A 26,229-nucleotide genomic window follows, 5' to 3' on the forward strand; every position below is an offset into this window, starting at 1 on the left:
CCAAAATCAACAAGACAAAGCCTTGCTGACTATTACAGAAGGTTAGAAGAATCTTCAGCCACTCTTTCCAGTAAAAGAAAAAATTCATGAGTTTTATTTAATCTAAAATAGATAGGTTTGATGCCAGCAAACCTGAGATCAGTTGAGTTTGTAGGACTGAGCCCTTGTTTCTTAATTTGTAAAATAAAATTATATTTAAATTTGAGGTTCAATGAAGTAACGAGGGGATAACAATATCTAAAACAGAACCTAATATGTAAGAAATCCTCAATTAAAGTTAGTTTCCAAACTATTAGCCTTATTTCTTTTTGATTTCTTTTTTTTTTTTTTTTAAGTAGGCTCCACATCCAGCATGATGCTTGAACTCATGACCCCGTGATCAAGAGTTGCGTTCTGTACTGACTGAGCCAGCCAGGTGCCCCCAAATAATAGCCTTTAATGCTAGAGTAGACACAAAATATTTACTCTTTGTTCCCCTTGAATTTAGACTTTTGAAATGAAATCAATCTCATTTTTTTTCACTCTAAAAAATAATAATGTGCTAGAGAAATGGTTAACAGATTTTAAATCCTTTTTGCATGGATATAAGTTCTCTTTAGAGCGTGCACATACCTCCCTCGTAAGAGCTGTGAATTTTTTTCTTACTGTACCTAGACAAAGTCCTGTAATTTGTATTAGACCCTAAAGGCTGTTTAATTCTCTGAGGTTGGGAGTTCCCTGAGTCTCTCTTTAAACAGGTATTGATTTGGGTCTTGCTAATCTGGAATCAGGCCAAAGCTGACTTTTAAAGGCAGGGTTTCCTGTGCAGATTAACGTAGGACAAGATGAAGGAGGGAAATAATTGAGCCATTTGAGAATGAAAGCACTTAAAAAATGCCATTTGTCTACTTGCACTAATTACAAATGGATTTCAAAATAGATACTCAATGCCTTCTTTTGAGAGATAACCTCCATAATTCCATATAACTTGATTATAAAACATAATTTTATTTACTTTTTTTTCAGTAATTTAATTCATTTCTGTTAAGTTGCCGAGACTGAGAATTTGCTATTTAGAAGCCTTTGATAGCCGAGGTTAAAACAGGAGAACGATCTGTTTCTGTTTAGATTGGAAGGGAGGAAATCCTAAAGCTGAGAGTCCTTAAAATTGAATAGGTCCGTTGGAAAAGTTGTGGTCAGGCTACTGACCTTAAATTAAGCCTCTGAGCGCTATCCTCAGCTTATTTTGTCCTAGTGCTGGGTCTTGTTTGGATCAGAAGTGGGGATGCTCCTCGTGCCCCCATGTGGAAGAGTAGTGGTACCACACCTTTAAGAACCCCAGTTTTGCAGGACCAGAAAGTGAAAAAAAAGTTAGGGATTCAGGGCATTGCCTAGAATTCAGAGGTTAACTCTGTTCTTCTGTGCATAGAACTCTGTAAGAGTCAGTTCCCTAGAGCAGAAGGGAGTTCAGTTGTCTTTTTGGTTTGTTTTATTTTATTCTGTTTTATATTTTAGAGAGAGATAGAGAGTGCGGGCAGGTAGGGGGCTGAGTGAGAGGGGAGAGAGAATCCCACCCAAGCAGACTGGGTGCAGAGCGTGAAGCTCGACTTGGGGCTTGGCCCCAGGACCCTGAGATCATGACCTGAGCTGAAATCAAGAGTTAACACTTAACTGACTGAGCCACCCACTCACTTTTCTTTTAAAGTGTTAAATTGAGACTTACGAGATAGCCAGCCTGTCACTTGTGCGAGTGAACACATGAGTATTTATTATATTGTTCTCTACATTCTTCTGTATTTTAAAAACTTCAGCAAACAATTGGCGTATTTTTAAGTCTGCTTCAGCTTTTCATGCTTATGTCCTGGGTTTAATGCTAACCATTTTGCATCCTGATTGTAAACAGTCACCTGAGACCCACTTATTTTATCCTGCCTCTTCTTCTGAGTTAGGATGGTGAAGGGAATCAAGAATGAGGAGGATGAGGAGGGCAGGGAAGGGCAGAATAACACTTTCTCTTTCTTGCATTACATGGAGTGGTTTATTTGTGGAATTAAAACTAAATTGCTAGATTAAAATTTTCAAATTTTTTGCCAGCTAGTGATGCCAAGTGTAGCGAAGTATCACCTAGAGTTTGTGTATTTCAGAGCAAGACGTAAAAGTACTGTGATTTGTGGCGCCATGTGCTAATGAGGCTTCCTGGATGCAGGGAGGGCTGCGGGGGAGAGGGGCTGTGGTAGATGAATGTGGAATGGAAGGCTGATAACGAGGCATGTGACCACAGGGCTTTTTCCTGCTGCAGACATGAAGCATCTCTTGGCTTGAGTGATTTTTACCAGTTTTCACAGTTTAGCAGTAGAGAGACCAGAAAACAAAATAGAATTAACTGAAGATTTGCATGCACCATGCTGCATTTTGACAGAAATAAGCATTCTGGTGTGATGAAAGTATTTTTAAGGCTGTCGTAGGACTCCCTTAGCTATTGTATGTTAAGTGCTGTAACGTTTCCTCTGTCTTACTTTGTATGCAAAGAATGTAATTGTATTTCTTTTCAAAAGGACACTGAAGCCATGAAGAGAGCACTGGCCTCCATAGACTCCAAACTGAACCAGGCCAAAGGTTGGCTCCGTGACCCCAGTGCCTCTCCAGGTAATCCTCTGATTCTGCTTTTCTGATGGATACAATAAAAAGCTAAAAATCAAGGAAAGAAAGAAAAAAAAAAAAAAAGAAAGAAAGAAAGAAAGAAAGGAAGAAAGAAAGAAATGAATCTTCCCGTAATCTCATAATTCTGAGATAACTACTGCAACTTTTAGGAGCATGCTGCATGTTCTGGTAGTTTTGACTCATTGAAGCATTATTGGTCCTTAGAAGGATAAAGGACAATGACTAGTCACCCCTCACCATGGAGGAATTAGCCAAGCTGAACTGGGCATTCTTTGCCAGATTCTTGGTTCACTTCTTCTCTGAATTGGAAAGGTAATTATTTTGAATAAAAACTCTTCTAGTCCCCATTGGGCAGATTTCCATTTATGTCAACAAAGTACTTAATTAAGCAGATTAAATGGTGATGCCAATAAGAATTAGAAAGCAAAGTTGACTTATATAAGGACCCAAATGGATTATTGAGCTAGGTTTTATGGGTTTTCTAATCTAATATTCAGTTTTAGATTAATATTTGAATGAATACAAAAAGCTTAATGGACGTTAGAGGTGCTAAATAGTATTAAGTGAGTAGAGCCTATTTTTGTTGTCCATATTCTTACCACAAGCTGCTTATCATCCTCAGATGGATATGATTCCAAATGTCTTTTTTAGAAGTATCTGTGGTTGAAACCTCACCCTCTGGTTTAAGGGCACTGCTTGGCTGTTAGCGATCGTATGTATCGTCTTCTATTCACTTGTCTTGTCGTTTAAAATCATCCATTCCTTCATGAATGAGATGACTTGTAAAGCATCCTTCCTAAATAATTAATGCATCAACAGTGTAGATATTGAATATCTCTTTATTTTAGGGGATGCCGGTGAGCAGGCCATCAGACAGATCTTAGATGAAGCTGGAAAAGTCGGTGAACTCTGTGCAGGCAAAGAACGCAGGGAGATCCTGGGAACCTGTAAAATGCTGGGGCAGATGACTGATCAAGTGGCTGACCTCCGAGCCAGGTAAATTTGCTCTGCTCTTACCCTAGTTAGGTGATGGATCAGGTGGAACTCTCGATAGAGTGTTTAGAGAGCAGGTCTCTGCTAATTTTACTATGTTCTTTTGGACTAATGGATAACACAGATAATTATATTCTGTTCGTTTGAGATCGAAGTGAACTTTTCCTCTGATAAACTTTTAAAATAGGCAGATGCCTTGTATAGTTGAAATTGGAATAGAAATCTAGTATCGTAGTTTCTAGCTGTAGACTTATGATGAATAAGTGGTGAAGTCTGGCATGGGTAGGCGTATGTTTTATGAAGGATGGGTAAAAAGAAACAAAGAGTGAAAACATTGGAATTATTTCACATTATTTAAAAAAAAACAGCTAAGTGGGTTATCGTGTAAGTTGGTTATTTCTAGGCTGTTTTGAGTTTCTATTTCATCATTATTCATTTGGTTTCATAATTCTTTTACCTACTTCAAGACTTGACTTTTAGAACTTTCCTGCTATAAACTAAATATATATAGTAAGCTATTCAGAATAATATAGGCTTTTTTGGAACTTATCCACAGCGTCAATGAAGTGTCTAAAAGATCCTCATTTTTATGGAATTTTGTAATATGAGTTTAGGGAAAAACTGAAATGTTGCTGAGATACTAGTATAGATGAAGTTTAATTTGGCTTCAAGAATGTCATGAAACATTTTTGGATAATTAGAAGGTATAGGATCTCCACAGAAACAGGCCTCAGAAACGCTCCTTGACATGTTACTAATGTGCACTGTTATTAGACCTGGTTTCAAATGTATTAGCAGAATAGACTTAAGAAGCACCTGGTTGGCTCAGTCGTTGGAGTGTGAGACTCTTGATCTTTTTGTGAGTTTGAGCTTTGTGTTGGATAAAGAGATTACTTTAAAAAAAATCTATATCTATATCTCTCTATATATATAGTTCTTTTTTTTTTTCAGTTTATTTATTTTTGAGTAATCTCTACACCCAACGTGGGGCTTAAACCGGCAACCCCAAAACGAAGGGTCGCACACTCCACTGATTGAGCCAGCCAGGTTCCCCAAGAATACAAGTTCTTTTTTTTTTTTTTTTAAGATTTTATTTATTTATTTGAGAGAGAGATAGTGAAAGAGAGTATGAGAGGGGAGAAAGTCAGAGGGAGAAGCAGACTCTCCAAGGAGCAGGGAGCCTGATGTGGGACTCGATCCCAGGATTCTGGGATCATGACCCGAGCTGAAGGCAGTCGCTTAACCAACTGAGCCACCCAGGCGCCCAAGAATACAAGTTCTTAAAGGAGTCGTTCTTTAACCTTCTCTGGGTCAAAGTAATTTTTATAATCTGATGAAAGCCATTAACCTGTACCTAAAAAGAAGCCCATAAATGTGCCATATAATATTACATAGAATTTCCAGAGGTACGTGGATTCACGGTAGGGCTGGAAGCTCCAGGGGTTTCAGGTCAAGAGTCTCTACCTTGTAGGGAGAAGGAACTACATAAATAAATGTGATCTCATTGAGCTCAATGGGCCTTTTTCTCCTGCTGGGAAGCAGTCTCCCCTGTCATGAGCATGACAAGAACTTTACAGAGAGGACAAAAAGGAGTTCTGTTCCTGTTCGGAGAAATGCCAATGCAGCTTGACAAGATTCTTGGCTCTTCTGATTTCTCACTGCTGGCTCTTTTGTCTGCAGCCTTTTCACAGTGTGGTAGACAGTTCTCACTTGGAATTCTCAAATACACAGTTGTATGTGTTTAGAGAAAGATGAATTTGAGCAAGAGAACAAGGTGGTTGCTGTATGGGACTGACCGTAAGTCTGTAAAGAGAAAAGACTCACACAGTGATGAGGAGTTACGGGCCTCCTTCACACTGGAGCCTGCAGTGTCCTTTCCTGATGAAAGATTAGCGAGCTATCTCCCTGTTAGCCCTTCTTAAATATGCCTCCATGTTTAACATTTTCGTGGCTGAGGCTCAGCAACAATTTCCTTGTTGATAAGCTTCTTTTCAGTCACCTAGGGTTTCTAGGTTGTAAGGATCTATTTTTCCTGCCACGGGACTCATAAACTTTTATTTTGAATGAAAAATTATGTAGCCCAGAAATATTTTTATATTTTCACAGCCGGACTTTTATACCAAAAAGGTTTCTCCATCATGAATTACTAGAGTTGAAGGAAAAAAGCAAATTAAATTGTAAAAGGTCCCAAAAGTCTTCCATTCCTCTGCACATAAAAGGGAAGCCTCAAGTATAAGTACCTGGCAATTAATATGACTGAGTTCATTATTTCAGATACTGGTGTAGATGAAAAATAAAGATGAATTTTAAGAGGACAAGTAAATGAATGACTGGTCCGTGCTTCATTTAAGAGAAGCAGCGATGTTGTGGAGTTCATCCTACAGTCAGAAGGTCAGGTTAGGGATATAAGCTTTGCCATTCTACCGGCTGATCAAGTTGTCACCCTGTCATGGAGAGTTTCCTAGGCCGAGTGGATTAAAACACCTGAGCTTATGAAAAGGTAGCAAATCTTACTTCATTTTAACTTGAACATTCTCTTACAAAGAGAAAACAAGTGTCTAATAATGTACATCACTTTTAGTAGCCTACCACTTCTGAAAGAGGAAAATAGTAAAATTAGTTCTTCAGGAATTTGATGGGGGGGGGCGGGAAACCAGTTTCTTGTCAACAGTGCTTTTCGCCCGCCTCTGTACCAACTGTTTTGATATTTATAGATTGCATAGGAGCAGAAGGTAGACATTTAAGATTCTTATTAGGTTTATTATAATAATAATGAGACTTCAGTAACAGTAGTAGTCATATATTTGTATTGCTTTATTGCCGTAGTGTTTCCAGGTTAATTCTTTTGCTTAAAGCCACTCTGTTCGGTAAGCAGGGCGAGAACTGTTACCTCCCCACCCATCATTTTATAAGTTAGAAAGCTGAAGCCCATCGTAAACAAGGTTCATGGCTCCCAAGAGTAAGGATTTGAACACAGATCTGTTTGGTCCCAGTGTGGTATGCTTTCAGTAACACTGTGTATACTACCTCCTGAAACATTTTCAGTGTATACTTGCCCATAAATAAGACAGTCTAATGGGATTTTTTTTTTCCCCAAAGCACACATTACTATGGTAACAAACCCTCCATAGCAAGAAGATCACAAGCACATTTTCCCCCTGAAGTTCAGACTTGATTATGTAATCACCATCAAGAGGAGAATCATTATTACCAAAATTTGCAGGCTGGTCTTTAAAGTGGTACTGCCGTTCCAGAAAGCTAATGCATATTTTTAAAAGCGAAAGGAGAAAGTAGAGGGTTTGGGTGTTCTGCTTTATTTCTGCATTTTCTTGTGCTATCCCAGATGTACTGGAGGAAAGGAGAAAGACAAGCAGGTTAACAAAAATGGCATATTTGTGCATCTCATGATATCTTGCCAGTAAGTATTTGAGAGAGTACAGTGACAGCATCTGTTTTGAGCAGAGGACAAGGGGCCTCACCCGTGGCCATGCAGAAAGCCCAGCAGGTGTCACAGGGTCTGGATGTGCTCACAGCAAAAGTGGAAAATGCAGCTCGCAAGCTGGAAGCTATGACCAACTCCAAGCAGAGCATTGCCAAGAAGATTGATGCTGCTCAGGTAGTAACGATTTTCAGGAGAGGTGGGCAATAAATGACAAATGTTCCGTAACTATCCTACATCTCTGTCTGTCTGTCTCATTTACTGTGGGTGATTGACGGGTGTTTCTAAGGGATGACCGATTCCCTGCAATTACCAATGTTAACCCTTCTGCTCCCACCACAAGTTTAGACTCCTGTTTATCTATACTTTGAAATAGAGATCTTAGTTTTGAACACTTTGCTTAGTTAAAAGGAAGTACTCTGAATACCGAGAGAATACTACTAGCTCCTGGTATAGATCACAGTGTACAAAAACTGGTCTTCATCTTAAAATTCCCAGCTATGTTTGGTCATAGCAATGCTAAAGGGTTAAAATTTTCTGCTGCTGCTCTCCTATAAAACGATTTTCAGGCATTTCACAGAGAAACACAAATGTTTGGGAAGTTCAATTAATATATAAATCAAAGATAAGATGAAGCTTGTGAAAGTGTTTATTCTTATGGGGATGAAAATCACTTATAAGAAGATGAAGGATCAATCTGATTTTACCTGAGCTAAGAACCTGGGTAAAAAAATCAGAATCAGCATTATAAAATGGTCACTGGTGTGCCTTGTGATTACTTTTGAAATCTTTCTGATGCCTTGGTTTATGAGGAGGTCTCAATGTGCTTCTTTTCTGTTTCTGTGTATGTAGAATTGGCTTGCAGATCCAAATGGAGGGCCAGAAGGAGAAGAACAGATTCGAGGGGCTTTGACTGAGGCTCGGAAGATAGCAGAATTATGTGATGATCCTAAAGAGAGAGATGACATTCTACGTTCTCTTGGGGAAATATCCGCTCTGACTTCGAAATTAGCAGATCTACGGAGACAGTACGTATTTGGTTTCTCTCTTTTCTTCCCCAGGCACATAATTAGTTGAATGCTGTAGGTTAAGCGCATGTCTGATGTTATTCCGCTATATTCTCATTGATTCTGTGTGACATGGCTAGGTCAAATATTACTTCTATTTTATTATTGACATAACTGAGGTTAAATGATTTCTTGCTGGTTACATGGTTTTAAACGAATAAATTTCAGAAGAACTCCTTTTTTGAGATCTACTTTTTAATTTTTTTTTTTTTTAAAGACTTTATTTGAGAGAGCGAGAATGAGAGAGAGCGAGCTTGGGAGGGAGAGGGTCAAGGGGAGAAGCAGACTCCCTGCTGAGCAGGGAGCCAGATGTGGGACTTGACCCAGGGACTCCAAGATCATGACCTGAGCCGCAGGTAGTTGCTTAACCAACTGAGCCACCCAGGCGCCCTTTCTTTTTAATTTCTAAGCTAGGACTTTCCCTGCTATATCATGTTTGTGGCATAACCATTTCCCAGGCATGAGGGAAATACTTTCTGTGGCTATCTAAGAAAAGATTCTGTGGAGGAGGGTGGGGCACAAGAAGATGCTTTCTTCTTTCCCCAGCAGTGTTATTTCTTATGCAAACATTATAAAAGATTCTTAAATACAATGTCCTCACCACAGCTGCTGCTTTTTAAAGACGTTCATGGCATCTACTTTGATTATATAGAAAAGAAGTGTTGCTTTTGTTCTTTTGACCAATATTTTTCTCTCAAACAAACTGCAGCACGTGCTAAAAGAACATTAAAAAAAAATACAACGTCAGAAGTAAAAGTTGCTTCTTCCCCACCTCGGTCGTCCAGCCTCAGCCCTTCTCCAGGGGTAACCATAGTCAAGTATTTTGTGAGATTTGGCTTTTCATGTAACTTGCATATTTCATTCCCTTTTCTTCCATGGGACAGTACTCTTTCTTCAGTGACTGGTACCTTGAAGTTCTTTCAAGTCTTATACTGACCAAGGGGACAATGTTGGTTAAGAAGGCACATTTCTGCGTAGCTAGAACTGTGAAATAGGAGATGGGTGGGAGCAGAGTAGATACACTTTAGGCAGGAGGTTATGATGGAGACCAACTTAAATAACAGCTCAAGTTTGATTGTATACTGAGCTTGATCATTTGAGGATCACTGTTTTATACCTCAAATCTTGAATTGTTTAGATGGAGAAAATAAATAATTTGACAATTGTAAAATATAATGTCTATAGAGTTAGATAGATCTATTTCTATTTCTTACTATTAATCCATTTATATAATCTGTTTGCATTCTTATTTAAAAATACTCAAAGGTGGGGCGCTTGGGTGGCTCAGTGGGTTAAAGCCTCTGCCTTCAGCTCAGGTCATGGTCCCAGGGTCCTGGATTGAGCTCCGCATTGGGCTCTCTACTCAGCAGGAGCCTGCTTCCCTTCCTCTATCTCTGCCTGCCTCTCTGCCTTCTTGTGATCTCTCTCTCTCTGTCAAATTTAAAAAACAACAACGACAAAAACAACTCAAAGGAGGGGTTCCTGTGTGGCTCAGTGGGTTAGAGTCTCTGTCTTCAGCTCAGGTCATGATCCCAGGGTTCTGGGAGCAAGCCCTGCATCAGGCTTTCTGCTCAGCAGGGAGCCTGCTTCCCCCCACACCCTCGCCGGCTCCTCTGCCTGCCTCCCTGCCTACTTGTGGTTTCTGTCTGTCAAATAAATAAATAAATAAATAAATAAAAGCTTAAAAAATAAAAAACTCAAGGAGAATATTTGTTTTAAAGATCCTCCACAATTTCATATACATACCAGATACTCATTAATGTTTCTTAATGATGAAAGAATTAATGGTAAGAGTGTTAAGGGCAAACCTCCCTGTGTGGTATATGCCATCATTACTTTTTGTTTTTTTTAAGATTTTATTTATTTGACAGAGAGAGACACAGCAAGAGAGGGAACCCAGGCAGGGAGAGTGGGAGAGGGAGAAGCCCATGCAGGGCTTATTCCCAGGACCCTGAGATCATGACCCGAGCTGAAGACAGATGCTTAATCACTGAGCCACCCAGGCGCACGCCATCATTACTTATTACTATAATGTATGCATGTACATAGCTTCCTGTACATGATCAGAGCCATGGTAAACACCTTCTTTGTCCAGCTTTATAATGGAGAAGATATAGAAATTTAAAGTCACAAAGGAGTTCTTTTCTTTTTTTAAAGATTTTTATTAAATATTTTTATTTATTTATTTGACAGACAGAGATCACAAGTAGGTAGAGAGAGAGGAGGAAACAGGCTCCCCCCTGTGGGGCTCGATCCCAGGACCCTAAGATCATGACCTGAGCCAAAGGCAGAGGCTTTAACCTACTGAATCACCCAGCTGCCCCTCACAAAGGAGTTCTTAAGAGAGTCTCTAAATTAGTCATTTTGGCAGGCAGACTAATATGTTTATGTTTATTGGTGAGACAGATAAGATTAGCCTGAAATTCTCTCGAAGTGGACTTGAGATACAGAATGCATCAGACTCTCTGTATGTTCATAATGGTTAGAATCTGCAGTCTTTGCAGTGGGATTTTGGGGGCAGTAATCTCTCTTTGTGATATATATTGTGGTTTTTCTTTTTATTTCTGTGTTGATGCTATTGTTGAAGTTCTTTGCTTGCAAGGAACTAACTCAAGTAAGAAGTGGAAGTTTTTTAGAAATATGTAGAGGCATCTAATGGAACTTAATTGTTTGAAGTATGGCCAAGTCTGAGGGCAGCCCTAAGTTCGTTCCTCCATCTCCTAGTAGCTGTATGGTATGCTGTCTCCTTCACTCTGTGTGCTGAATTTGTTTGGGTTCTTCATCTAGCTTTGACCTACCATGTCCCAGGCTTAGTATGACTTTCTATTTCCAGATCTACCACTAGTTGACTATGCAGTGTTTTTGAAGTTTTGAAGTATGGACAGCCTATCCTAGAATCAACCGGAAAAGGTTGTAAAAAATGTATACCCTGGGCCCTACACCAACATACTTGATCAGAATTTCTTGATGGTGGGTTTAACAATCTGCCTTTAAAACTAAGATTCCAGGTAACTCTTATGCACACCAGAAGTAGGTGACTTGCTTGACTATGGCCGTGTTGTCTTTGAGTTAGATAACCAGTTCAATCAGTTATGGTGAAGACGAGAGAATTGCTTGATAGCAATGTAAGTATCTACGAGGGAGGACTCGGGAGGTCAGATGGAGTGCCTGGGTTTGAATTCTGAGTCCACCGAAGGAAGTGATAGGACCTTGGGTGAGTTGTCCAACCTTTTAGCACCTCAGTTTTGCTTTTTGAATAATGGGATAATACTGGTATCTACCTCAAAGGGTCGTTGTGAAGATTAAATAATATAAGAGTCTTTGCAATAGTACCTGTCAGAGTTGGGACTCCAGAGACTGTACTTCCAGGCGACTGGGTGGTTCAGTGGATTAAGTGTCTGCCTTTGGCACAGGTCATGATCTCAGGATCCTGGGATCAAGCCCTGTGCCAGTTTCCCTGCTTAGCGGGGTGTCTGCGTCTCCATCTCCCTACCCACCCACCTTCCTACCCCTGCTCATGCTCTCTCTCTCACAAAAGAAAAGAAAAAAGATTGTACTATTACTGGTTCTATTATAACTAGTTCTATAACTACTTCAGTTACTGTTATACAACATAAATGGCTACTTGGGCCCACCTAGTTTCTGAGGGAACTAGCATTTCCCATGATGGCTGACTGAGTGATATTTGATTCAGCTCAGCTGACCAAATGGTTGAGCTTGACTGAGGTAGACTGACTCAAACTCATATTTAATGTTTTAACTGGGATAATGCAATCTGAATTTAAATAATTAATTTCTTACTTTAGTGCCAAATAAACCACTCTCCTTCCAAACTAAGCTAATAATAATCATTAGCAATTTGTCATCTCATTAGCATTTGTAGAGCAATTCAAATCATCTCAATGTAAATAGTGTCTGACAGGATGGCTTTTTTTTTTCTTAAAGGGGCAAAGGAGATTCCCCAGAGGCCCGAGCATTGGCCAAACAGGTGGCCACAGCCCTGCAGAACTTGCAGACCAAAACCAATAGAGCTGTGGCCAACAGCAGGCCCGCCAAGGCAGCTGTCCACCTGGAGGGCAAGATTGAGCAGGCACAGCGGTGGATTGATAATCCCACAGTGGATGACCGGGGCGTTGGTAAGGCCATAAGTGCACTTAATCCTCATTAAACTGGTCTCAGGGAAAAGGAAGAAGTTGTTGATAGAGATCTTGTTCATCTGTACTTGGGTGCAGAATGGGTTCTTCAGCGACTGGTGAGTAAGTCATTCTACAGTGGGACTCCATTTCCAAATGTAGCCAATATGATTCTTGTGATTTAATAAAAAAGAATTAGCAAATAAACGATTTTGCTTTGGGCAAATAGAAAGGTCCTCAGGTTGGAATTGAAACTTTGAACTAATTTTTTCCAGCCTCTGTCTACTTCCATTCTGTTGTATTTCGATTGCAGTTCTTGGAAAATATCCAGTTAAATGTAATTTTTGAAAATAAGTAAGAGACACTTAGCTACTGAGGTTATTTTCATTTGTAAGGGCTCCTGCACCACACAGTCACCGGTAGAATTGATAATCTAGAGTTTTGATTTTGGGGAGATTTTAGGGATGAATCTGTAAGAATTTAGGTCATTTTATGATAGCAAGCCAGCTGAAGCTGAGAGATCTATTTACTTCATTTGCTGTGTTTGTTGGATAAAAAGATACATTTTTAAATTGGTGATTTCCAGTGTTGAAGAATCAGACAAATGTATAATTTACTGGGGGAGGAATAAATTGGTATAAACATTCTGAACAGCAATTTAGTATTACGTGTAAAGAGCTTTAAAAAAGTTCATACTCATTGACTTAGCAATTTGAGGAGTTTATTATAAGATATAATCAGACATTTTCTAATGATTACATACAAGAATGTATATAAGCAGCATAAATGTTTAATAATAAGTAAGTGATCAGTAATTATAGTTAATATGATATTATATAGATTTTGAGATCATGGTTTTTTAAAAATATTCAGTGATGTGCAAAAATGTTCCCATTAAATAAAAAAAGCAAGGAATATGTAAATGTAATGTATAATCTCATTTTTGTAAAAGAGAAATGTATATTTGTATAGGAATGTGCAATGCATTAAAAAAGACTGAAAGATTTGTAATGACATGGATAGATCTAGAGGGTATAAAGTTAAGTGAAATATGTCAGTCAGAGAAGGACAAATACCATATGATTTCACTCATATATAGAATTTAAGAAACAAAACAAATGAACAAAAATTGAGACAAAACAGAAAAACCAGACTTAACTGTAGAGAACAAATTGATGGTTACCAGAGGGGCGGTTGGTGCGGGGAGGATGGGTGAAACAGGTGAAGGGGATTAAGGGTTTGCTTAAGTGATGAGCACTGAGTAGCGTGTAGAATTGGAGTCACTATTTTGTATACCTGACACTGACATAAGACTGTATGGGAACTATACTGGAATTAAAATTAAGTAAATAAATATGAATAAGATACTTTTTCAGAAGACAGGAAGGAAATGTTTAGCCGTGTCAATCTCTGAGGATTATAGGTGGATTATCTATTCTTATTTATACTTTTCTGAATTCCCTAAATTTTTCTATTGTTAGGGACAAGAACTCCACTAAATGTTATTATTTTTTTTTTTTTTTAAGATTTTATTTATTTATTTGTCAGAGAGAGAGCGAGAGCGAGCACAGGCAGACTGAGTGGAAGGCAGAGTCAGAGGGAGAAGCAGGCTCCCTGCGGAGCAAGGAGCCTGATGTGGGACTCGATCCCAGGACGCTGGGATCATGACCTGAGCCGAAAGCAGCTGCTTAACCAACTGAGCCACCCAGGCGTCCCTAAATGTTATTATTAAAATAAATAAATAAATAAATAAACAACCAACAACAGAGTAGTTTAGCACAAAGGCACTTCAGTTGCCTTGTCTGGGTCTGTGTGAGTTACAGCATTTTCCTCTGGATCCAGGTCAGGCTGCCATCCGGGGCCTTGTGGCCGAAGGGCATCGTTTGGCTAATGTCATGATGGGGCCATATCGCCAAGATCTTCTTGCAAAGTGTGACCGCGTGGACCAGCTGACGGCCCAGTTGGCTGACCTGGCTGCCAGAGGGGAAGGAGAGAGTCCTCAGGCGAGAGCCCTTGCCTCTCAGCTCCAAGACTCCTTAAAGGTACAACTTCGGAGCACATATGACATCTCTCTACTTCCTGTTTTTCTTTGCGTTTTTTTTTTTTTTTTAAATTGACATATAATGTATTCTTTGCTTCAGGGGTACAGGTCTGTGACTCATCAGTCTTACACAATTCACAGCACTCACCATAGCACATACCCTCCCCAGTGTCCATAACCCAGCCACCCTATCCCTATCCCCCGACCCCGCAGCAACCCTCAGTTTGTTTCCTGAGATTAAGAGTCTCTTGTGATTTGTCTCCCTCCCCAGTCCCATCGTATTTCACTTTCTGCTTCCTGTTATGGACAGACTAGGGACAGAGAGAGATTTTAAAAATACATAATTTCTTGAGTCTAGGGAAAGTGAAGGGTGGATCCAAGAGGGTATAAAGAAGTCCAGAGCTGATTAGGAAAAAGCTCACCTGTGTTTGACGACAGCTGAAGTTTTCCAAGTTTCAGTCCACTGAGAACTCTTCTGTGGTAGCTACCAGGCATCCCTTCCCTTTGTAAACTTGAGTGGATCTATTTAAAAGATAACTTCATAAAAAATCCTGAAATGATGAGCTTGGTGACCTAGTTATATCTTTCCTAATATTCTTTAAAAGAAAACATGTAATTATTAAAATAAGAACATTGGCCTAACACCTAAAATCATCTCCGGTGTCATGAACCACCCACCTTGAGACACAATGGGAGTGACTGAGGCTTCTTTTTATAAATCCAGAAAACTTAGATTGGACTAAGTATGACAACTATGAAAAGGAGCCTCTTCATGACTTCTCAGAACTCTCTTTAGACCCATGTTAAGAAATGGATACATATACTGGTTATCAAAGTTTTTCTAGAAACTTAACTGAAAAAACATGTATCAAAAAAAAATTGCCATCCTTAATTTCTTTACTCTTAATGTGAGAAAATACTTAGAAATTTGGCACTGCATCCCCCAAACGATCCTTACCGTTTCTGTGGTCATTATCAGGCTCCTCCAGCTTTGGGAGTCGTCTTTGGGTTCTACCCCCTGAATCTCAGGATTATTTCTTAGAAGCCACCAGGAAAGGAAGTAAGATTTCTTGTCTGGGTGGAGCGGTCTCCCGGGACTTGTGGGTCCTGTCTTACCTTTCCTGCTAGAGGCTGATCTCTATGAGGACAGGAGTCGTAGCTTACACCAGTGCGTGCTGGCTTGGTACTTTGTACATAGTTGATCATAAATACTTACTGAACGAAAGACTGAATGAACCGATGAATGTGTCACTGAAGTGAGGACATTGACAGATGCGCTTTTTGGACATTTTTGGTAATTTTTGTTCTTAAACAATGTTTTTAAGGATCTGAAAACCCGGATGCAAGAGGCGATGACTCAGGAGGTGTCCGATGTTTTCAGCGATACCACAACTCCCATCAAGCTGTTGGCGGTGGCAGCCACTGCACCTCCTGATGCTCCCAGTAGGGAGGAAGTGGGTATCTGAGGTCTTTTATATCTTTTGTTGGCAGACGTGTACACGTACATGCACGCACACACACATGCACTTTATATCTATTTGTATATCTGTAAAGGTAAAATGTGATTCCCACGTGCTTCCGGGGTGGTTAGGAAATTGTGGATGAAGGGTGCAAGGGCAGAGGAGGGAAGGCCTTGCCCACCAGGTGCATCAGTGAGGAAAGTCCGCAGGGCATGTCTTTAGTTGTAAACTGTTCAAGACCTGCCTCTCAGAGACCAAAACAAATGGGTTTTCTTTTTATTGTGTAACAAGAAACATGGAGATAGGCAACCCTTGACACCACGAGAACTGGCATGCCTGGAATTTTCTTGGTCTTTCCGCACTGGTATGAGACAGCTGTTATAGCCCCATGCACCATGTTCAGGGCTGTAAGAAACAAGGGATAGGGCACTCCAGTCCCAACTGTCCCTTTTATCAGGACAGTTTATTCTCAACACAGAAATCAGGGCAGTCCTTGTAAATGATTTGATGTCATTCTCCTCCTCAACCCCTTCTAACAACTCCTTCCTGTCCCCGAGAGAAACCAGAGTCCTTACAATGACAGTAAGGCCAGTGCTGTGCTTGGGGCAGCACTCCAGGAAAAAAGTCTAAAACCCAGAAAGCCCTGGTTTGTCAAGTTTGCTTCCATGATATAAATATTCCCATGGTGGGTGTCTCTGTGCAGGGTCACTGAACACAGACTTGGGAAGAGACGGCATATTTGGCTCTGAGGGGCTGGCGGAGTTGTGACCGTGGCTTCAGCACACCACTGCATCTGGTTCCCTCTGGCTTCTCCGACCCCGGGTCCTACCACCCTCACCCCTTATGCGCCTCGGTCTACACTGACCGCCTCGTGTTGTATTCCCAGTGTGCCCCGGTTATGTTTACTGCATTCTAACCTTGCGAACGTTGTGCTTGTTCTCTCCGTTCCTCCCATAGAGAATTACTTGTGTTAGTCATTCCCTTTCATCAGCGCCTACTGAAATGTCACTTTTGGGTCACTGCTGAAGATACAACCCCTCCCCCCGCCCCAGGGATTTCCTAATCTCCATATCCTACTTTTTGCCTCAGCATTTTTCAACATTTGACGTGTTTACCTCACTTCTTATTTGTCTCTCTCCTTCACATTAGCATGAAAGGCCATGCAGGCAAGGACTTTGTCGTACTTTATTCCCAATTCTTTTAAGATTTAATTTATTTATTAGAGAGTGAGTGAGAGAGAGCAAGAGCAAGCAAGAGCATGGCGGGGGTGTACAGAGGGGGAGAAGCAGATTCCTTGCCAAGCAGGGAGTTCCACTTAGGGCTCGATCCCAGGAACCTGGAATCATGACCCGAGTTGAAGGAAGATGCTTAACCGACTGATCCACCCAGGCGCCCCTTTATTCCCAGTTCTTTTTTAAAAAAAAATTATTATTATTTTTTAAATTTAAATTCAGTTAGCCAACATATAGAATATCATTAGTTTCAGATGTAGAGTTCGGTAATTCATTAGTTACATCTAACATCCAGTGTCTTTCACATCATGTGCCCTCCTTAATGCCTGTCACCCAGCTACTCCATCCCTCTACCTGTCTCCCCTGCAGCAGCCCCGTTTCTTTCCCATAGTTAAGAGTCTCTCTCATGGTTTGTCTCCCTCTCTGATTTCTCTGATTTCTTCCCATTCCTTTTTTCCCTATGATCCTCTGCGCTGTTTCTTTTATTACTCATGTGAGTCAAATCAGATGATAATTGTCTTTCTCTGATTGACTCATTTCACTCAGCATAATACCCTCCAGTTCTTAACCACATCGATGTAAATGGTAAGATTTCATCCTTTCTGGTGGCTGAGTCATATTCCATTGTATGTATACACCACATCTTCTTTATTCATTTACCTGTCGATGGACATCTCGTCTCAGAAACAGACAGATGAATGGAACAGAATAAAGAACCTAGAAACGGACCCTCAACATTGTGGTCAACTAATCTTCGACAAAGCAGGAAAGAATATTCCCAGTTCTTAAAACAATTATTGGCACATTATTATCTGGCATATTATTGGTGCTGAATGGAAAGGCTTTCCCAGAAATCCTCCAGGAGACTTTGTTTATGTTTCATAAGCTGCTCCAGCCGTAGAGGAATCTAGGAAAGCGAGTATTGGCAGCAGAGAAGAAGGGGTTGTTGGGTCAGACACTTAAGACCAGTGGAATTGGTAGGTAGAGGTTTGTGTAATTCTTATTTGCTGATGACTCCCATTTCTTTCTTCAGTCTACATCATGGCGTGGTTCAGCTCATGGTCCCCTTAGACTAGGGTGGTGTGCTATTCTTTTCATTCCAGACTTCTCTGAGTTTTAGACCAGTAGATCAAGGGTCTCTTCTGGGTCCTTGATACGTCAGGCTGTGTTGTCCTGCTGTTCTCTCTCTCCCTCTTGGAAATTTGTGAGTTGTCATTGACTCTTCCCATGCCAGCAAATAACTAAGGCAAGCTAATTTGATCTCACAGACATTTCTTCAATCCTTCACATTTTCCATTCGTGTTGCTCGAGCTCTAGTTCTGATCCGTGTCCCCTGCTGCCTAATTGACTGCACAGCTGTGACTGGTCTTTGAATCTATCACTCGGCCACCAATAAAAAAAAGATTTGACCCTGTTTTACTGCTAAGCCCTTCAGTGGGTCTTCCCTTTCTTATAGGATAAAGCCAGAGTGCTACGATCTGTTCCTGATACTCTCTCTGTACTTGTTTCCTGCAAACCCTGCCCTTCCATTCGTGCCCCAGCAGTATTTAATTGCTTCTAGTTTTGTGCGGACTCTGTTCTTTCCCCCTTCCATGTCTTGTTCTTTCTGTCTCTGTTGTCTTTCCCTTCTTTTTTGGCTAGTTCCTATTTATCCTTTATCCTTTTATCCTTTATGTCCTGGATAGGTTTAAGCGCCTTTCCCTTTGCTCCCATGGTAGCAGTGTTAGCTTTATAATTGTACACAGTACACTCTATTGTAAGTATCATAAGTGCTTATGGGTCTTTTGGCTCATAAGCAAGGATGCAAGCTCCTGAGGTGCAGAAACTGTGCCTTACTCATTTTTATATCTTCAGTGCCGACCCCAGGGTCTGGCATATAGTAGGTGCTCAGTAATGTTGACTTAGTGATAAGAAAAGTGGGCTAAGCAGCCTGTTAAATCAGAGGAAGCAGCAGACAGGGCTGGAACTGGGTGGATTAACTAGGATAAGCGAAAGACCTGTGGATCCAGAGTGCAGGAGACCAGCCAAGATAAGGAACAAGGACAGGCTAGGTGAAGGGGACTAGGAGATCAGAGATTTAGACAGAGATTCTGAGCATTAAATGGCAAGAACCCAGGTGACTGAACTGAAACAAGGGGCCAGTGTGGGGAAGAGACTTGAGTGGGTCAACACAGTGCCCTGGCAATGCGAATGGAGCCTGCTCTTGAACCGGGAGCCTGTTAGGGCTTTCGAGGTGGTCCGCCAGGAGCTAGACAGCTGTCTCCGAGTAGGGCAGGCAGACCCTCAGAAGGAGGCAAGGAAGAGGATGGGTCCTGCCATGGCCATTCCTGACGTGCTCTTTGTAGAGTGTAAACCTGACCCAGCACTGTTGGGGATGCCTTGTGTTTTCAAGCATTGTTATCCAAACAAGTGACAGATGCGCTTTTGTCATTTTATTGGAGTTAAATAGTCCCGTTCATTGTATGCAACCTCACATAATAACCAGTCAAAGGAAAAAACTAACTTCTTCTTCTTCTTTTTCTTTTAAATTTGAGAGGTGAATGAACAGTTCAGTAGACGGTTTTGTATGCGGGGGAATAAAAAGCAGCCTTCCTTGCCCTAGTGTCGGGCCTGATTGTGAGCACCAGCTATCGTTTTTCCCCTGGAGGTCAGGGGCAGAGTTTTTACAACATTAATGGTAATGGATATGTGAGGGATGCTGCCTTGAAGAAGCTGGAGTTCAGCTTAGGACTGTGGATATTCTTGAGTTTTCCACGCACCTTGGAGCCTGGAGTGGGCTTGCCTGTCCTCTTCACAGGATAAGACTTTTGTAAACAGGGATTTTTGAAGTCTTCACACTCTGTGAACTCCTTGTTGCAGATGACACAGTGCTGTATGTCCTCTCTGCACTTGGTAAGCATTGGTTGAACGGAAAGGCAAGTGTGTGCATGATGCTTATGGCCAAGCCTCTGAGGAGACAGAGCAAGGCCAGGGCCTGGCAATCGCCAGATTGTGGTCGTAGTTACTAGGGTTTGATGTCATCTGTGAAGTCTTTGCTTGAGCAGTTGCTGCTCAAGAGAGAGTTTTTCTTAGGCTAAGAAATAGTTTTTCTTAGGCTTCCTGACTCATTTTATTGAAATAAGTGTTCCTAATGTCTTTGTTTTTCCTCAAGGTGTTTGATGAGAGGGCGGCTAACTTCGAGCACCATTCAGGAAGGCTTGGTGCCACGGCGGAGAAGGCGGCCGCTGTTGGAACTGCTAATAAAGCCACAGTGGAAGGCATTCAGGCATCAGTAAAGACGGCCCGAGAACTCACACCCCAGGTTGAATTTTGTTCATTCTTCATTGTTTCAGTACCCACCGTGTAGTGTTCAGTAAAGGTCAATTACAAATCAGTTTCTGTACATTTTGAACACTTACTGAATATTGTCATGAAAGAAACACAAGGTGTCAAAATCATTTTTATGTTTTAGTTTCCTACAATGATCATAAACAACTTTTGAGGGTGGAAAAACCTGGTAAAGCAACCTCTGCTCACACGCATCCATAATTAGGGTGATATTTGGATAATCTCCAGACGTTAGTCTGTTTTCATAGTATAGCTTATGCCTTTCCCCATGTCTCTTTGAGGTTGTGTTCCTGACTTGCTTTCTTTCTACTTCATTAAATAATCAAATTATAGCCAGTGTGCTGTGAACAGTTTATTGGAAGAGTGGGGACAAAAGAAAACAAATTGGACAGGAATTTAAGATCTAATATGTGAGAGGTATTCTTTCTTTTTTTTTAAAAAGATTTTATTTATTTATTTGACAGACAGAGATCCCAAGTAGGCAGAGAAGCAGGAGAGAGAGAGGGGGAAGCAGGCTCCCCATGGAGCAGAGAGCCCGATGTGGGGCTTGATCCCAGGACCCTGGGATCATGACCTGAGCCAAAAGCAGAGGCTTTAACCCACTGAGCCACTCAGGCACCCCTGTGAGAGGTGTTCTTAAGAATATCAGTTCAAGGGCGCCTGGGTGGCTCAGTGGGTTAAGCCGCTGCCTTCAGCTCAGGTCATGATCTCAGAGTCCTGGGATCGAGTCCCGCATCGGGCTCTCTGCTCAGTGGAGAGCCTGCTTCCCTCTCTCTCTTTCTGCCTGCCTCTCCATCTACTTGTGATTTCTCTCTGTCAAATAAATAAATAAAATCTTTAAAAAAAAAAAAGAATATCAGTTCAACATCATTTAGTGTGATGTTTGCACATTTTCCCTAAGCAAATTATAGAAAATTCATTTTTTAAAAATAGATTTATTTGGCAGACGTGTATTATGTACCTGTAGTACATCAAGACCCATGCTAGGCTTTACACATCTGTGATACTGGCTAATGTATCCCTTTGATGGGAACTTGCAGGAAAGGATGGGAAAAAAAAATACACGTCTTCATTATTTATCTTTTGCCCACGTGGCATGTAACAAGTTAGGTTCTCTTGAAAAATCATACGTGTCCAACTTTTTAAAAGTACTTCCACAAAATATGAACATGTATAATTTTCTTTAAAAATTTCCATAAAGTGTGGGACATAGAACATAGGTATTTCTGTACAGAACTGAGATTCCTAAAAAAGAGAAACAGAAAACTACAGATACCAGCTTCAGCAAGAGTAAGGCTTTGGAGACAGATCTGGACCTGAATCCTCTGTGACCTTGAATTTCCTCATCTGTAAAATGAAGAGAATTCCTTCCTAATGGGTAATTTGGAGGACTGAGAGGATATACTTAAAGCCTGTAACTTACCAAATACTCGGTAAATGTTAGTTCCTTCCCTAACTTCTGTAACTGGTTGCTGGGAGCTCTTGAGCAAGTCACTTACGTTTCCTGAGTCTTGCTTTTTGAGTCTGTAAAGTTGCAGAAGTTACCTGTCCTGTTTCATAGGGTTGTTGTGAGGATTAAGTAAGATAATGGATGTGAAAGTACTTCGTTAACTGTAGACAGCTACTTTTTAATGAATGTTCATACATATCACTTTAAAGTAATTTTTAGTATCTTTCTTGGTGGTGCTTGGTAAGATGGAAGAGTCCACATCGAGGGTTGTTGTCAGTTCTGTGTGGGTTCTGAGGTGAATGCCATTTCCTTTGTCATTCTGTTACCTGCTCAAAAATCAGGCTATGACTATATAGCTTTCTGCACTGGCTCTGCGGGTGAGGTCCTTAGGAGACCTAAGTCTCCTGTGTTCAGCCTGCTAAGACTTGTGCATTTTTGGCTTTCTAGTGCCATCTGTAGGTGGAGAGGGGAAAGCTTTGCTGAATGTATTCCAGTGGGAGGACGCCCTGGGGTTTAAAGGTTGTTTTGTCATTGACAGGTCATCTCAGCTGCTCGCATCTTACTTAGGAATCCTGGAAATCAAGCTGCTTACGAACATTTTGAGACCATGAAGAACCAGTGGATCGATAATGTCGAAAAAATGACAGGTAGAGTTGTGTGTGAAGCTCTTACTGTCTAGTCCTAGAGGAATGAGTTCTGAGAAACTCGAGCAGGTCGGGTTATGTTACTCAGCTGTAATTGGATGAAGGGATGGTCATGTGCCTGACAGTGTACTTGGCCCTGATTAAGGCTGAGGCTTCTCATTCAGGCCTTGCAACTTTGAAGAGAGGCTCTTTGAGTCTCTTTTCTTTTAATTCTGCCCTCCCTGTGCGATGCTCATTGTTACAGCTCCTGTCTTCCCTTTGAATAGTGCCTTTGCTCGGTCTGAACCAGGGTTTGGTTTCAGAGGCTGGAGGCAGTGTTTGTGGATACAGTAAGTGTCCCTGTCATTTCCAGTGGGTTCACATTTCAAGGAACCACAATAGCTACCATTTAATACAACTTGTCTCAGAGTTTCCTTCAACTTGTCAACTACGTAGTTTTTTTTTTTAAAAAAGGAGAAACCAACCACCAACAAACGTGTGTCTGTACTAGGGAAGTGGCACCTCCAAACCTTCTTCACTGTCCGTGCAGGGAGGGATAGGCGAGGAGGGAGGAGATGAGGAACGTGGGCTCCTTGGCGTCCCTGCAGGACCTGCCGTGACAGGGTCCCTAGCAGCCAGAGATGAAAGTGGAGCTCCCGGGGTGTCGGAAGAGAGGTAACCGAAACAAGAAGCAGGCCGTCAAGGTTATTAGAACCCTCCTCGTGGCTCGTCTGGGGCAAGACCAGCTGCCAACAAGCAACAGATGGCTGTGGAGTGAGCCGGGCAGGGAGAAAATGTTATTAGCATAATGTGGAGATGCGGTGAAGGCCAGAGACGCCGTCCTCCCGTTGTCGCTGCGATTCCTGCGGGCCGCAGAGGACCCGAGAAGGCCGGTGACCACGGTCGGTATGGGTGTCGTGAATCTATATGGCCTCCTGGATGACATCTTCACTTTTTTTTTGAACTAAGGTAAATCACCTGGAAGCTTTTGATTGTTTAGGAAGGACTTAGGGCTAAAGGAGAGAATTCTGGGTGTTCTACTTTCACGTGAGAACCTTGAGTGGACAAGAGGGTTTTTGAGTCTCTGCTTTTCTAAAACAGAAACAAAATTCCATTTCTGTTCTGACAGGACTGGTGGACGAAGCTATCGATACTAAATCTCTACTGGATGCTTCTGAAGAAGCAATTAAAAAAGACCTGGACAAGTGTAAAGTAGCCATGGCCAACATCCAGCCACAGATGCTGGTTGCCGGGGCCACCAGCATTGCCCGCCGGGCCAACCGTATCCTGCTGGTGGCCAAGAGGGAGGTGGAGAACTCTGAGGATCCCAAGTTCCGCGAGGCTGTGAAAGCCGCCTCTGACGAATTGAGCAAGACCATCTCCCCCATGGTGATGGACGCCAAGGCTGTGGCTGGAAACATTTCTGACCCTGGTAAGCAGTGCCTGGCACCTCACTTGAGAGGTTACCTCAGGAAGCTGACAGGGTGCTGAGACGATTTGTACCCACCCTGCCACCACCATGTACTGCGTCTGGGAGCAAACACTGCAGATTCTTAGTTTGAGAATGCCAGATTAATCTTTTTTTTTTAAAGATTTTATTTATTTATTTGACAGAGATCACAAGTAGGCAGAGCAGCAGGCAGAGAGAGGAAGGGAAGCAGGCTCCCTGCTGAGCAGAGAGTGCGATGCGGGGCTTGATCCCAGGACCCTGAGATTATGACCTGGGCCGAAGGCAGAGGCTTAACCCACTGAGCCACCCAGGTGCCCCTAGATTAATTTTTTTATGTTTAAAAAAAAAAAAAATATATATATATATATATATATGGCACAGAATATTTTCTGCAATACTGGAAGGTTCATTGCGAGTTAGTTGCTTTGGACCGACTTTTCTGTGCTTTCTTCATGTTGCCTGACTAGATGGCTCTTGGCTCCGTTTAGTCATTATTTTGGAAATTTCTCAAAAATGGCATGAAAACCATTTTATCAGCCATTTAGCTTATGTAATGGGCATATCTTCTCTTCTGCTTTTCTTAAAATGCTTTTTTCTCTGTAATATATTTTTGGTTTCTGTCAAATCTGGAGGGCTTAAATTGACCTGTAGATCTCCTCTGAGAATATCATGATCCTACACCAAAGAATCTGGATTTTCTTTAGCTGAATTGTGAGCATGTTTTCAGTATTACTGAAGATGTTACCACTCCTTTGGTTAGAAACATCGGAATTCCTTCCTGTTGGGAGCATCCAGTGTGTCTGGCCCATGAGTGGAATCCAGGCACCGTTAGGCAGTGGGAAGGGCTGCCCTGTTTACCCTTAACCCAGGCAGGATCTTTCTCACATCTTCAAGCTACTGTCACTAAGGACACGCTCCATTTCCTAATTGGAGTTTCTAAAAGTTTGAGCAGAATTCCTGAATCCCAGGTGACCGGGTACCATAGCAGTGGCAGTTCAACCTAGGGGTTAACACACTTACTGCCAAGGTGAGTGAAGGAGTCGGGAGAAAGGTGAGACGTCCTCAGGGGATGTCTGCTCAATCTGAAACGACATCTTCCCTGTTCTGAGTTGGACAGGCTTATCTCTTGACGGCTTCACTGTCAAGGGGTGATGAGCACCACCTGAGCCCGAAGTGATCACACCCAGGAACGTCTTGAGTACTTGCTGATTGTGCAGGCAAGAAGGCACCCTGCCCACACCACAGGGATTAGCTCTCTGTAGGCCTAATGGCATCTGCCTGGCCCTTCCGGCCCTTCCCCTTCAGTCACTGCCTGTGGTGCTTCCTGGCAGCTTCACATGCAGCTTTTGTTCATAGAAACCAGTTCTGCGGCTGGACAGACGGTGCTCCAGGGCACTGACCTGCCTAGTGAAAGTGAGGGCATCTTGTGTTTAGGCCTGCAAAAGAGCTTCCTGGACTCGGGTTATCGGATCCTGGGAGCTGTGGCCAAGGTCAGAGAAGCCTTCCAACCTCAGGAGCCTGACTTCCCACCTCCTCCTCCGGATCTTGAACAGCTCCGTGTAAGTAGATTCGGAGTGACGGGGAGAACTGAGCCGAGGGGGCTAGAACTGTAGCAAGAGGGAGGTAAGCTGTGCTCGGAGCCTTGTGGATGAGGTGTCTTCGTTTGGCTTTTACCTGAAGCTTCCTTGGACACACAAGTTGACTTGCATTCCAGAACCAGTAGAGTCCTGCGCCCGTGCTTCTGTGCAGGGCGTGCTGGGTCGGTGGGGGTCATGGGCCTGGCCTGCTCTGATGGGGACTGACTGGAGCAGAGGTGCGCTGGCTTTGGCAAGTGTGGATGTGATGAGTGATGAAGTCGTAGGATGAGTTACTGAGGAGAGAGAAAGTGACCTGGTGGCGAGGAGATTTTTTTTGTGTTCCCAATTGACAAGGGCAAAACTGAGGTGATTAGATTTGTGTACAGTCTTCTTTACTTGACTTTTTTGTTTAGTAACAAAAATAATAGTCTGTTTTTTAAAAGTATATTTTCCTCCAACTATAATTTCAACTCTTTTTATGTTCCCCAAAGTGCCATAAATTTATTCTTCCGTAGGTAAATGGTTTCGGAGGAGGTTTAGCTGGGCAATAACTTATAGATACAAATCCTAGAATAGGAAATGGTAATTGTTCTAACTAACAGTATTGGAGACAGCTGGACTTTGGGAATAGCGCATCAAGGCAATAATTTGATTTACTTTCCTTGACTTACTTTCCTGTGTTTCATGTCAGTAAAAGATGGAAGTTTCTAAGTTGGTTGAGGACAGAATTGGGTCCTTTTGCCCAAGGCACAGTGCTTCTCTAGCCTCCAACGTTTCAGCTTCATTTGCTTCTTTGT

General features: G+C 41.9%; 1 protein-coding gene across 2 annotated transcripts in view; it reads left to right on the top strand.

The window, feature by feature from the left end:
* VCL (vinculin) overlaps positions 1-26,229 on the top strand; it is a 114,170-nt gene that overhangs the window by 76,275 nt on the left and 11,666 nt on the right. For both annotated transcript variants that reach the window (XM_082716804.1, XM_082716805.1), the window contains exons 7-17: positions 2,535-2,625; positions 3,489-3,636; positions 7,096-7,249; positions 7,925-8,100; positions 12,085-12,275; positions 14,115-14,314; positions 15,639-15,767; positions 20,157-20,306; positions 22,321-22,429; positions 23,535-23,837; positions 25,290-25,414. In XM_082716804.1, the coding sequence (XP_082572930.1) occupies positions 2,535-2,625; positions 3,489-3,636; positions 7,096-7,249; positions 7,925-8,100; positions 12,085-12,275; positions 14,115-14,314; positions 15,639-15,767; positions 20,157-20,306; positions 22,321-22,429; positions 23,535-23,837; positions 25,290-25,414 (1,776 nt within the window). The remainder of the gene's footprint in view (positions 1-2,534; positions 2,626-3,488; positions 3,637-7,095; positions 7,250-7,924; positions 8,101-12,084; positions 12,276-14,114; positions 14,315-15,638; positions 15,768-20,156; positions 20,307-22,320; positions 22,430-23,534; positions 23,838-25,289; positions 25,415-26,229) is intronic.

Source organism: Mustela nivalis (genome assembly GCF_964662115.1).
Source record: "Mustela nivalis genome assembly, chromosome: 2".
Classification (NCBI taxonomy): Eukaryota; Metazoa; Chordata; class Mammalia; order Carnivora; family Mustelidae; genus Mustela; species Mustela nivalis.